We start from the raw sequence: 13,890 nt of genomic DNA on the forward strand, positions 1-13,890 counted from the left end.
TAAGTTTTTAAAAATGAACCAGTGTTCCTGTTCCTGGTCATTATCCAGTGACATTTGCTGTAAAGTGCCTATATATAGGCTTCAGTGAGAGGAGGGTCAAACTCTATCATGAGTTTTCTCATGATAAAACAGCCTGTCAACACTCACTGTTTTGGCTATGAAAAATAACCACTGGGCAAGTCACTGGATGGTGGTTGGCAACCACAGAGCCATCTCCTAGGAAAGGAGAGGGGAGAAAATTGAGGTTGGGGAGAAATCAATATTTTCATTTCAAACACCTATTTTGACTGTATGTATTAAACCAGGCCCTCTTGTGGTTTTGTTTGCAAGTGGAACATTGAGTATGATATTAATGGACTTGCTATTAACCTAAAATTAAAATACAGATTGTTTAAAAACAATCCCTCCACATTATTCTATGTTTTCTGTTAATTAGTAACTGTAGAATATATTTACTATTCAGATAACCAGTACCTCTAAAGATGTTAAAATGCAGCAGCTAATGGAGGGATTTTAACACAATATAAGTCCATAATCCTAAACCACCACAATTTGCATTCTTATATATTCGACAGGAAGCTATAATGCACGGTGACATGGAATTTACCATCTGTTACGTCAGAGGCATTACCTAGAGGTTGAAGCTGAAGAAAAGCCATTGAAACTGCTGACCTATGGCAGCCACGAGGATACCGCAGGCAACGAAGTATTTTCAAGAGGAAACTTTAAAGTTCAGTTTTCTGCAGCAGCGAGGTGCAGAGAGTCAGTTCTCCAAGCCATGGGACCGTTGATGCCAGTCGCACTACAGTGGGTAGAAGCTCAGCAGAAGTCATGCGTTTCTCCACAGACAGTGAAAAAAACTCCAGAGATGACCATGGACCACTGTCACACACCACAATGCAGCAGCCTGAGAACAGGTCACCCACCCTCTTTTCTAAGAAAAAAATAAATTAATAAGCTCAAAAATAAATCACCCCCCCCCCCCCAAGTCACTGTCTTTTTTTTTTGAAAAAAGGAAAGCATCATTTTTCTAAACCTGTCCACTGCAGTAGAAGACATCAACAAAGCTGCAGCAAGTGGCCAAATTTCAGTCCTCAGCCGATGTGGCACCTGAGGAAAATAAACTTTAAAATTTCACCTTAAAACGGCTTTGCTCAGTGTCACAAGTCAACAGTTTCAATGCTCATTCCTTCGCATCAACCTCAGCGAAAACTGCGCCTGGGATTTTTTTTAACAAATTATTTTGTTGTCAAATTCATTTCTTTCTGTACTATGTTTTTAAGCAGAGCAGAGTAGGATAATTAAGTTCTCCTAAATATCATAACCTCCATTTTGTTTCCGTCTTTCACAGTTGTAACAACAACTTCGAAAATGTACAGGTGTCATTCACATTTATTTGCAAGAATTAGCGGTAACTGGCCGAACACAACAGCATTTCTCCAAGTTATATGGATGGAGTTCTACACTTGGTACCTTGTAGCTGGATATTAAAAGTGATACCAGAACAAACCAAGCGTGACTATTCCTGTATTTTACACTTCCCCGCCCCCACCATTCTCTGTGGAGAGGTTTGCAGGAGCTCTTGATTTGCATAAAAGCATGAGAAAACCAACATTCTACCATATTGTTGCCTAATACACAGTATTGGACATTGCATAAGAGCTCTCAGTGTCAAATACTTGCAATGTGACATGCAATGAAATAACATTTCAATGCAAAACATTTATTTTTATATAATGGATAAAGTGAATGCAGTTCACTGTTTTTCTTTAGCAGGTTAACTCCTCAAGGGGCACCAATTAAAATGTAGCTTACTTGTTATTTTGGTGGTACCACCTCATGTTCACCACAAGATGGTGCAACAACAAAAACCAGACCAATAGAGTCCAAAGTAGTTACCTGCTTCCTTGCAGACTGCTGCCAGATCTGCTCCAACATACCCGTGAGCCCCATCTGCAAGCTGTGTCAGCTCCACCTCCGTTAGCAAGGTGGGAACATTCTTTAGAAACTTCTTCAAAATATCTGCACGGTCTTCAGCATTAGGGATACCAATCTCTATTTCTTTATCAAATCGTCCAGGTCTCCGAAGTGCTGGATCCAAGGCATGAGGTCGATTCGTGGCTCCAAGGACCAAAAGTTGTCCTCGACTTCCTTCCTAAAGAAGAAAATCACATTTCATCAATACCTATTTCACTGCACCCCCTTCCTTGCTCAAGGTTCCTCCAGGCCAGTGCTTGACATTTAAAAAGGTTCCCCAAAATTCAAACTTTAGAGGATAACCACCAATAGCTCGGTGCTACAGAAAGTCATAATTGTCACGATCCCAGCTGATGTTTCCACTGGAGAAGCCAGATTCTGAAGGGGAAACTGGTTTGATAGATCCTAACACTTTTTTCAAAATTGTGGAAGGAAGTTACTGTACAAGTTCACGGGGAGTCTGATAAACTGTTAACACAAAAAATAAGATATTTATTAAACAATAAAAATGAACTATATTACACCAGACAGAAATGTTGGAAAGATCTCAATACAAACACAAGAAAATGATTCAAATATTCACTATTCTTTCACCCCAGCTATATCTTTCTAGACATATATAAAATTCAGAAAGATAAAATAATTTACATTATTTATCTTATGCTCTATTACTCAGGATAAGTATGAGGTACATGTGAATTAACAGGCAAAACTGTGGTCAAACACATCACACTCCAAAGTAAATGACAGATGTAACCAAAGCAGTTATTCTATGGATTTCTCAACAACCCACCCAGAGGCTTGTCACACCATGAGCCAACCAGCCTCACTGAAACTCTGCCTTTGACACATTTGAAGAACTCGCCTTGGAATTCTAAAAGTTGCTCCCATTCAGAGGCTTCCACAAGGATCCACTTCCAGGGTTTCAATCTTGCCTTCTGAGACTCCTTTCCCCTGGATCTCCGAGTACACTCAAGCTTCACCTTCCAAGCACACTTTTAGATCTTCGGCTGTGCCAACACCATACTCCAAAAGGGTACCTCTGCCCTTACAACTCGCAGCAACCTTCAGCTGCCCTCTCAGGTCTTCTGGGCTTTTCTCGAGCCCATTTTACTTCAGGTTTGATCCCTGCAGCTTTTTCTTTAACTTGGGGCCTTTTTCTCGGCTCCTGTCGTTTATCTTGACCCAATGGGATCTCTCTGAGCCCTGTCTTTGTCCCTGCCTGGGACTTTCTTCTGGGGCCTCTTTCAGTCCCACTCCCTGGTTTAGGACTTTCTCCCTGTCCCCCTCTCAGTATCCTGCTTCCTGAGCACCTTCCCTCGAATGGCGCTCTGGTTCCAGGTCACCTGATCTGCAGTTTTGTGCTATTTTACTGGTTTGCTTCCTTTCTGCGCATGTATGCAATGCCGGTTCCCGGCCTAAAGACATTTTAAAAACCAGAAATGCGCATGTGCGGTCATTTCTCACCCAGCACATGCACAGAAGGCCTGAAGCTCACTGGAAACTGAAGCTCCTGGTGTCTGACTTTAAATCAAGGTAAGTATTTGTGTTTTGTGTTTCATCATACAATATTTATAGTCAGTGACTTGATTACCTCTCTGCAACCTTTGCTCTATTATATGTTATAACATCAATTCACAAAGGTTCCACACAGTTGCATCATTTTCTAATAGTTTGGAAATCAACTATTCTAATTGTTTTCAAAATAAATTATTCCAAACCATTTTTATAATTTGTGTCCACAATAAGGAAAATGGAAATTGTTAAATTATTAGTGGTGAGAAATTTCACAACTCACACTGCATCATAATCTGAACATCCATATTTCAATAAAGAATATGCATTAAAAACACAGCTGGGAGAGAGGCTGCAGTGGGTCACACATATTCCTTCACAGGATTTTGATTAACATGTGAGAGAAGGGTGTATGTCACTTTGACTATACACATCTCTATAATATGCCGCAAGCACACATATTCAGCATGTTTTACAGGTTATGTTTTCATCAGTCTTCAATTTTGAATAATATTGACCTGGATTTTGTGGTCAGCAGCAAAGGCGTTCACCTCGCTGGCAGCTGCCAACAAAGATTTGACAGACGTTAGAGTGCCACCTTTATCACTGGATATCTGTTCAATGTAGCGCCCTCTACAGGGCATCTGTGAGCAGGATAAGAAACAGCAATGTTCTTCAACCAATCAGATTGAAGAATCTTCACAGACGTAGAATCCACAATGGGATGAATAAAGGTAGGATCTTTGAATGGTTACAGCACAGAGGAAGTCATATGGCCTATCATTTCCGTGTTGTCTCTCTGCAACAGCAAGCCAGCTATTCCCATTACACAGCCCTTTCCCTGTAGTCCCACAAATTTTCTCTCTTCAGGTGCTTATCCAATTACCTTATGAAAGCCATAATTGAATTTGCCTCCACCACATTCTTGGGAGGTTTTGTGGAGTAGTGAGTAGCATCCCTGCCTCTGGAACAGAAGCTCCATGTTCAAGTCCCACTCTAGGACTTGATTACCAAGGAAGGTATGTTCATAAGGTGGCCAAACAGGTTGAGTATCAACCTGCAAATCCTTCCAACACACACCAATGGCAGGCACTAAAAGCGGGAGAGATTCCTTGTCAGCCATGTGATGGAAAGAAGGTTGGAGTCTCTACCATCACTATCCATAACTCCAGATTGCAACATGCATGTAAAAGTGCATGTTGCCATTGCAACTTAGACTCCAAGTGAACTGTAACTCAACGCTACCAAACTCTCAGGCAGTGCATTCCAGAAGCTGAGAACTTACTGCCTAAAATTGGTTCTTTTGTCACTCACTTCATATCAGTGTCCTCTGGTTTTTGACCCTTCCGTCAATGTAAACAGTTTCTCTCTATCTACTTTCTTTAGACCTGTCATGATTTTGAACACCTCTATCAATCTCCTTTCAACCTTCTCTAAGAAGACAAGCCCCACCTTCTCCAATCTAGTCACATAACTCAAGTCCATCCATGTTGCTTTAAAGTCTAATTGCCTAGTTTGTTGCATCCCGAAAGTGAAACAGGAACATACTGCACTTATAATTGTACTCATGTTCCACCTGCTGTCGTTAAGAGGATGTAAGCTTCCAGTTTATATATTCAGGCAATCAACACCGGGAAGAAAAGCAGGAAATACAAATTAGATTTAAATGTTATACTGACAGCAAGATAGGGGAACACAGATAGAATTAGCAGTGAGAGATACAAGATACAGACAGAAAATGTGATTTTAAAAAAAAATCTCCAATATTAATTTTCTTTTGAGGGAGTGAGACACCACACATTTGAGATTAATGTTCAGGGTCAGAGAGGTTGTTCAGCAGAAATCAACAATTCACACATTGTTAAAAATACATTTACTCCTGAATGCACCAGCCCTAATCTTTTTATCCATCTTTAATGCAAAACTAATGGGCAAGTACAGCTAGTTCACACCATTGCTGTCATTTGAATGTTAAGTTGATTGATGAAGAGTGCAACAGCATATCTTATGGGGGAGTTGGATAACTCGGACAGTAACTCCTGGATTTCCACGAAGATGCCAGGAGTTGCTGTCCCATTAATGCCATAATAACTGCAAGCACTGATAGCCTCACTGTTATTATTACAGTAAAATTCAGTCCCACAGCTCTAAGATATTATGCAGTAAAAATAAAAGACTCGAAGGTAACAAAAGACTAAAATGATCATGTAGAGTCTATCAAAATAAAAAGTTTTCTAAATTTAGAGAATGACTCTAGAATGAGAAAATTATATGATGATAGTTGCTTTATATAAGAGCTCAGAATATAAAAATGTTCCACAATTTCATCTTTTATTATATATCTACTAAAATAAAGCACCATAAATAATTTTCACAGAAAAGCCAAATATGTTTAAAACTCAAATTGTATTTGTTTTCATGGTACTAGAGTCATGAGCCAAGATCCCAGACTTAACAAATATAATGGGCAATTTCCCAATAGCTTATGCCAAAGTCCAAGAAAAGAGCACATTGGCAGGATGTCTATGCCAGCAAGTTCTGTCCAATAAGTTCCAGTCAGTGGAACTTGGGGGAGTAAGAGAGCAGACAGTGTTACAGGCCATTCTCACCAAAAACAGATGAGAACTGAATGAAAATATTCTAATGACATGCAAATAAAAATGGATGCAATTTTTCATGACTCAAATGCTAATTTCTCATGCATTGATACTAAAGATTGCTTTACATGAAATTGACATTTAAAGGGGAGCTGCCCTTTATCATTTGGACTGGCCGCAGTCTGTGGAGCAGCATTCTTTTGGCCCTACTTTATTTTCATAGCATTTGTGTAAAGAGTTTTGGCACTGCCATTTTCAACTGCTGCAATTTAAATCTGAGCAAGCGTATATCATCTGCGTTATTTAGAGGAAGAAGAGGAAAGCAGGATGTATACCAAGCACCTGAGGTCATTTCATAACCACCATTACCCAAGAATGCAATACACATACCCAGAGGCACTCAGTACACATACCCAGAGGCACTCAGTACACATACCCAGAGGCACTCAGTACACATACCCAGAGGCACTCAGTACACATACCCAGAGACACACTTAATCTGCAGTTTTCTGAGGAACTATATCCCCATAGACTCTGTTTGGTGAGAGAGGCTGTGGCAGAGTTTAACCCACCCTACGACATAGCATCCAGCTAACCTCTCCCACAGGCACAATATTGCCAACAGCTGTCAAGGTCACAACAGCATTTAACTTTCATACTCAGGCTAATTCTGACAGGCTGTAGAGAACATCAGCAACAGTCGATCAATTCTCAGCACAAAGACAAATCAAGCAGGTGACCAATGCTGTTGCTTGCTCTGGCATCATCTTTCCCATGGATAACTGTTGGCAGCACAACAGGATACTAGACTTTTTTCCAAATAACAGGGCTCTTTAAAGTGCAGAGCATCACTGAAAGCCCCCAAGTGTCCGTGAATGGCTGTTGTACACAATAGTTTTACGTTGATAAACCACAACATCCAGATCACTGTGAGCATCAGTGTAGGGTAATGTAGGTCAATGCCTGCATCCCAGGCAATCGCAACAGTCTTTATTTTATGGTGTTCTGGTGTAGCCTCTTTATCTGATGCACTAAAACAATTCAAAAATGCTTCCTAGGAGACCCCTCAAGGCCTGGCTTCTAAGATCTTGAACAGCTACTGAACACAGATAGTGAGATGCACGCAGCCAAAATCATTGTGGAATACATTACAACATCTTGAAACACGATTAAGATGCCTTGCAATATCAAAGTGTATGCAAAAAATAGTCCAGCGAAAGTCTCAAAGAACATAGTGATTTGTTGCATCGCTCTACAACTTCATAATCCAAATGCATATAATGATGAAACACCTGGAGGAAGAGAAGGACAACTAAATGCAGCAAGGAGGTAACCAAAATGAACAGGAGGAGACATATGTTTTTATGGCTAAAGCTGCTATTTATCAACTGCTGGCATTGTACAACTGGTTAGAACTGTTCCTGAAATCCCACCCACCACATCACCTTCACCTAAGTCATCTTAAGCTCCAACTAAACTACCAAGGGTTCCCCATTACACCTGCTGGTATACTATTCAATACCATAGCAAGGGCACACTCTTAAGTGTGTACGTCAGTGCTCTGAAACTTAGCCTATTGTTTCTTCCAGCTAATCCTGTACGACAGGCGTCAGACTGGTAAATGGGCATTGTGGTCAGTGACAACATCCTGGGAGCCGGGTGCTTGCAAGGACAAGAGTGAGTAGTATTGAACGCTGTCAGCTCAACAACGCTCAAGAACAGATGAGGACCACTCTGTCCTTGCACAATTTTTGATCCTTATCTAGAGAAAAAAGAAAAAAAGACTTGTAGATATCTACATATATTGTGTTTTTCACAACCTCAGGACATCTCAAAGTGCTTTACAGCCAATGAGGTACTTTTTTTTTGGAAGTGTAGTCACTGTTGTAATGTAGGAAACGCAGCAGCTAATATACATTTTTTCAAGTTCCCAAACACTGCAATGTGATACTGACCAGGTAATCGTTTTTTTTTATGTTGATAAATATTGGACAGGAGACACTGGGGATAACTCCTCTGCTCTTCTTCAAAATTACAGCATTGGATCTTTTACATCCACCCAAGCTGGCAGATGGAGACTTGGTCTAACGTCTCATCTGAAAGAAGTCACTTCCGACAGTGCAGTGCTCCCTCAGTACTGCATGGAAGTGTCAGTCTTGTTTCTTTTGTATTCCAAGCCCTGGTATGGGATTTGAACTCAGAATCTTGTGACTCAGAAGCAAGAGTGCTACCAACTGAGCCACTTTGACACAAAATAATAAATTCTGTTGCTGTCATTATGGTAATCCGTGATCTATAGCACAGAGCAGAATGAACTTTGAAATTTGTTTTTGTGCCAATGAGTAAGATTAAAAAGAACAGCACTTTAATTAAGAGCCAGAAATTCATTTGCAGTGCAAAACCAAGTTCCAGCAGATAAGCCTTCCATTAGAGGCGCAATGTCAGAAAAGTACACTTCAGTGCAGAAGACAAGGCTTGTGTTTGTGAACAGCTACAGCCAGAAGTGCTGAGTGGATGTTTCATCTCAGCCTCCTCCTGAGTTCTTCATCATCACAGAGCCCAATCTTCAGCCAATTCAATTCAGTCCATCTGTTATTAAGAAACAGCTGAAGGAATTGAATACAGAAAAGGCTATGGGCCTTGACAATATCCTGGCAGTAATACTGAAGACTTGTGCTCCATATCTAGCAGTGCCCTTAGCCAAGCTATTCCAGTACAACTACAACACTGGCATCTACCCGACAATGTGCAAAATTACCCAGGTATGCCCTCTCCACAAAAAGCAAGACAAATCCAATCCAAGCAATTACTGCTCCTTCAGCCTGTTTTCAATCATCAGCAAAGTGATAGAAGGTGCTGTCAAGCGGCACTTTCTCACCAATAACCTGTCACTGAGGACCACTAGGCTCCTGGCCTCACTAAAGCCTTGGTCTAAACATGGACAAAAGTGCTAAATTCCAGGGGTGAAGGTGAGAGTGACTGCCTTTTTACAGCAAGGCAGCATTTGATCAAGTGTGGCATCAAAGACCTCTAGCAAAACTGAAGTTAATGGGAATAAGGGGTAAAACTCTCCACAAGCTGGAGTCAGGCTTAGCACAAAAGAAGATGGTTGTGATTGTTGGAAGCTAATCATCTCAGTCCCAGGGCATCACTGCAGGAGTTCCCCAGGGTAGTGTCCTAGGCCCAACTATCTTCAATTGCCTCATGAAAGACCTTTCAAGGTCCGAATTAGGGATATTCGCTGGTGACTGCACAATATTCAGTTCCATTCGCAACTCCTCAGGTAATGAACCCATCCGTGCCCACATGCAACGAGACCAGTACAACCTTTAGGCTTGGGCTCTAAGTAGCAAGTGTTATGAGATCCAGGCTTAACTTCTTGTGCGGCAGGGTCCAGGAACTCCAAGACCTAACAGGCCTCGGGAGTTTCGTGCATGCGCGAGTTGGGAGTGACATTTTTGTAATTCTTCAGGCCGAGGATGGGTCCAGTGCACCTTCGCTAAAAGAAAACAGTGCAAAAATGGGGTCATGTGACCCAGGAGCTGAGCACCAGAATTAGAGGGCGGAATCTTTCGTGCCCGTTGGCGTCGGGCATCATAGTGGGTATGAGTGGACAGTATGGCAAGAAGGTCAAAAATCGGTTTCACGCCTTCGTAAAACCAGTTTGCAATCGTCCGCTCTACCCGTCAATAGCCAGCCACATGACCCACCGCCGCATGTCGGGAACCTCATTTTCATACATCTGCATATAGCTCTGCTCACCGGAATCATCTCCCCATGTCAAATTTACCGCCCACGTCGGCGGGAAAACACGCTGATGCAGAACACGTCTTGACAATTGTGACGTGCAGAAGTCGGGGCTTACCATCAGGACCTTGCTCACATCATGGACATCCAAGGAGCAGAAGGTGCTGGAGCCCTACAGCAACCAGGCCCCTGGATAAAAGTGCATCGCATGCTGGCTGGATTCTGATGGACATGGGTCCACCACGAATCAGCTCACGGAAGGCGGAAGATCTGCTTTGGGACTTCAGTGTCTTGGCCATGGTCTGCTACAGATGATCGTTGAGGGGGTGGTGAAGAAGGTCCAGCTGTGGATGGGAGAGGAAGGTGTACGGCGCGGGTGGAAGAGGAAGGTCCAGGTTTGACTGGGAGAGGAACGTGTGCCAAGGAGGGGTGAGGTTGGGAGGGGGAGAAACGAAGGTGTTGGGGGTGCCTGAGGTTGGGGGGGGACGAAGGAGTACAAGGGATGGAGGCTACAACAAGGGAGAATGCTGCAACTGGAGAGTTAGGTGTAAGGGGGAAGGAAAGTGTAAGGGAAGGAGTTCGGAGGGGGGATGTAGTACAGAGGGTCAGGAGGCTCTGTGGAGGAAGGAGTAAGGGTGGAGGAAAGGTGGAGTAAGGGTGGGGTAAGGGTGGGGTAAGGAGTAAGGGGTGGATGTCCAGGTGAACGTGCAATGGAAGGGTCTGTGAAGTCAATGACTGCCTCATGGGGAGCGAAATGAGGGTGGACATGGTAGGAGGGAATGCTGAGAATGAGAGAGGGCAGAGTGAGCTGGTAGGGTGGGAGGGTGAGGGTGCAATGGTAACGGTAGAAGGGTTGGCGAGGCTGGTTGATGGCGGCTCGGAGGTGGACACAGCCCCTGGGAATGGGAAGGAGGTGGCTGGAGAGGTCAATGTGGATGGGGGTGGGATTCTTGGGCAGGTAGGGAACGTGCACGTTCACCTGGACATCCCCGAAAGAAAAGGGTTCTGGCTGGTAGGTGATGGTGGGAGGTGGAAGGTGATACCAGGGGAGTCAACAGTGATGGGGGAGAGGACATGCGTGACTGGGGGAGGGCAAAGGACGGGGGAGCTGAAGACAAACTTCACCAGTACCATGCTTCCAAAATTGAAAGTGAAAGGAGCTCGTGTTGGACAGGAACGGGTGCTGCATGGGAGTGTGATCAGTGGGTGGACGGAGATGCAGGGCAGCTCAAATGGACAACTGAAAGAGAACCCCAGGCAGCATTGAAAATGCTCAGGACATTGAGATGACTGTGATAGAGGAAGGATCTGTGTGTGTGTGGGACAGTGCTTGCACAAGGCTGCGAAAGGCTCCGCTACACACACACACACGCTCCAGAATCACTCTGGGCTGGCTGCCTGCAACTGAACTGCTAGTGGGGGGGATTGGAGGGGGAGGGCTCGTGAAGCCCATAAATGAAGCTGAAAGACACAATTGCACATCATTCAGTGAAAGTGAATATATTTTCAGATTATTAAGTGACAAAATGTGTTCACCCGTGCAACCCCTTGTGATCGGAAATTCTTAACTTTTCTAGGCTTCCCACTTCTAGGTGCTGCCGCAGCAGGGGTGGAGGCAGCCTGTCCAATGGTTGGCCCTGTTGCCTCTGATGACTTTGGCGAGGGTCGTCTGGAGAGCCGAGGCTTTGGGGGCCCAATGCTAGCTTTAGCTGTCTCCCTGTGGGCCAGCTGCTCCCACTGCGGTGGCAGATGACGTTGAGGGGGTCACAGGACAGGCAAAGGGGGCTCAGAGGGAGAGGACAGCCTCTGGGATTCCTGAGTGGATGATCCAGGGTGTCCAGCTACACTCCTCCTCCCTTCGAGTGTCCGAGGACCCCGGCCTGACTCCTTCAAGGGAAGGAGTACCTGAAGGGACATTGAGGTGCCCTGTTTCCCTCTCACATTGCCACTACAGGAACTCACGCATGAAGTGCAGTTCTGCATGCATCTCTGCGTTCTGCTGGGCCAGGGTCTCCATGGCGTCCACCATTCTTCCCACGGAGACCTCCATACATGCACATGGGCATCACTTCATCAGAGAGCAGGCGGATGCACTCCTGTGACTCGCATGCCACTCTGTTGAGGGCTTCCAACAGCTCTGCGTGATGTTGCCCCACCTTCTGCTGACTCTCCAGGATGGGTTGGAAGGCCGAATCCGGAGGCTCATCATCTGATTCAGACTTCACAGATGCCTCTTCCCCAGCAGTTCTGAGTGCCAAGGAGGTTGGCTGAACCTGCCTCTTCCTGCTGCGGACATGTGTCTGTGCAGTGACCACCAGATTGTGAATCCGAGCCTGCTCTAGAGCTAAGTCCCACCGAAGTGTGTCTCTGCGCTGGTGGAGGGTGTGGGTAAGCGTTGTGGTGGGTCTTCCAGGCTGCTTATTTCCAGCTCTTCAATGGAGGAGGTGTCCTCTTGGCTGGAAGTGAGGACCTGGATGGAGCTGAGGGACTGGCCGGCTGAGGGTGTTGGTCACTTGGCAGAGCTCCCTGTGAACCAAAGCAGAGAGGATTAGTGCATGGCAGCAGAGTCAAAAGAAGGAGAGAGGGCACTCACAGTTGCGTTGAGAGAGGGATGATGTGGTACAGGATCCACATGTGGGTGCCGCCATCCTCACTGTCATCGCAATAGCACGCTCCCTCACCCTGGTCTGGGACCTCTCCCTGCTGCTGTGAGCAGGCTTCTCCTGCATGAAAACAGATAGATTGTGAGCAGGATACATGGCACTGCATGGAATGTTTGTGTGGTGAGCAGAGCCATGTGAGCCAGAACCAAGGTGGATGCGGACTCAAGCTCCAGAGGGTATCAGCCTGATGGAGATGTGAGGGCGTTTGTGAAGGCCAGTGGTGTTGCCCCTTGAGATGTGAGATCCCTGTGGATGTGTGATGGGCTTGTGAGTAGGTGAGTTGAGAGTGATGAGAAGAGTGACTTACCCTGATGGAACAGATAAGAGCATTCATCCTCATTCGGCACTGGGTGGCTGTCCTCTTTTGCAGGATGCTGACCACTGCTGCCACCATCTCCCATGCAGGATTGGTGCCTTCGCCTCAACAGGGGATAGAGGACTTCACAGTGGGCCTCCACTGCATCCAGTATGCCCTCAAGGGAGGCATCGCTAAATCTGGGAGCAGTGTGTTTCCTCCCTTCGGCAGCCATCACTTCAAAGCAGTTTCCTATCCCTTGATGAGCGCTAGCTCTTTGTATGACGGCCTTTAAATATGGTGCCCGGTTTACTGAAGGCCTGAGGTGACAGTGGAGCGAGCGAATGAGAGGATGCCCTGCCAGTAACCTGGCGTGTTTCCCAGGAATGTATGATTAATGAGGTGGGATTGGGACGATACGGCGTGAAAAGCCGCCATTGCAGCCAGCAGGTGAAATGTCTTTTTTCCCGCTGTCTACCGCACTTAGTGCAAGTCTGGGGCAATTCCACCCAGAGAGTCCCAGGCAGGGGACAGGGCAAGGTCTCAGTTAAGAAAGAGGTGCATAAAAAGAGGATCCAAGCAGAAAAAGGACTGGAGTTGGGGGACTTTAAGTGGTGAGGGCTGAGAAGAAGACCTGGCAATTGTAGAAGGCTCAGGCAAAGCCCTGGCGATTGTAGAAGGCTCAGGCAAAGCCCTGGCGATTGTAGAAGGCTCAGGCAAAGCCCTGGCGATTGTAGAAGGCTCAGGCAAAGCCCTGGCGATTGTAGAAGGCTCAGGCACAGCCCTGGCGATTGTAGAAGGCTCAGGCAAAGCCCTGGCGATTGTAGAAGGCTCAGGCAAAGCCCTGGCGATTGTAGAAGGCTCAGGCAAAGCCCTGGCGATTGTAGAAGGCTCAGGCAAAGCCCTGGCGATTGTAGAAGGCTCAGGCAAAGCCCTGGCGATTGTAGAAGGCTCAGGCAAAGCCCTGGCGATTGTAGAAGGCTCAGGCAAAGCCCTGGCGATTGTAGAAGGCTCAGGCAAAGCCCTGGCGATTGTAGAAGGCTCAGACAAAGTCCTGGCGATTGTAGAAGGCTCAGACAAAGCCCTGGCGATTGTA

The 13,890-nt window shown here is 45.4% G+C and overlaps 1 protein-coding gene across 1 annotated transcript in view; it reads right to left on the reverse strand.

Moving 5' to 3' along the window:
- Nucleotides 1–13,890, reverse strand: part of afg2a (AAA ATPase AFG2A) — a 499,869-nt gene that overhangs the window by 437,541 nt on the left and 48,438 nt on the right. The window contains exon 9 of the mRNA XM_078539862.1: nucleotides 1,900–2,155. Coding sequence (XP_078395988.1) covers nucleotides 1,900–2,155 — 256 coding nt within the window. The remainder of the gene's footprint in view (nucleotides 1–1,899; nucleotides 2,156–13,890) is intronic.

Source organism: Cetorhinus maximus, chromosome 1, assembly GCF_964194155.1.
Source record: "Cetorhinus maximus chromosome 1, sCetMax3.hap1.1, whole genome shotgun sequence".
Classification (NCBI taxonomy): domain Eukaryota; kingdom Metazoa; phylum Chordata; class Chondrichthyes; order Lamniformes; family Cetorhinidae; genus Cetorhinus; species Cetorhinus maximus.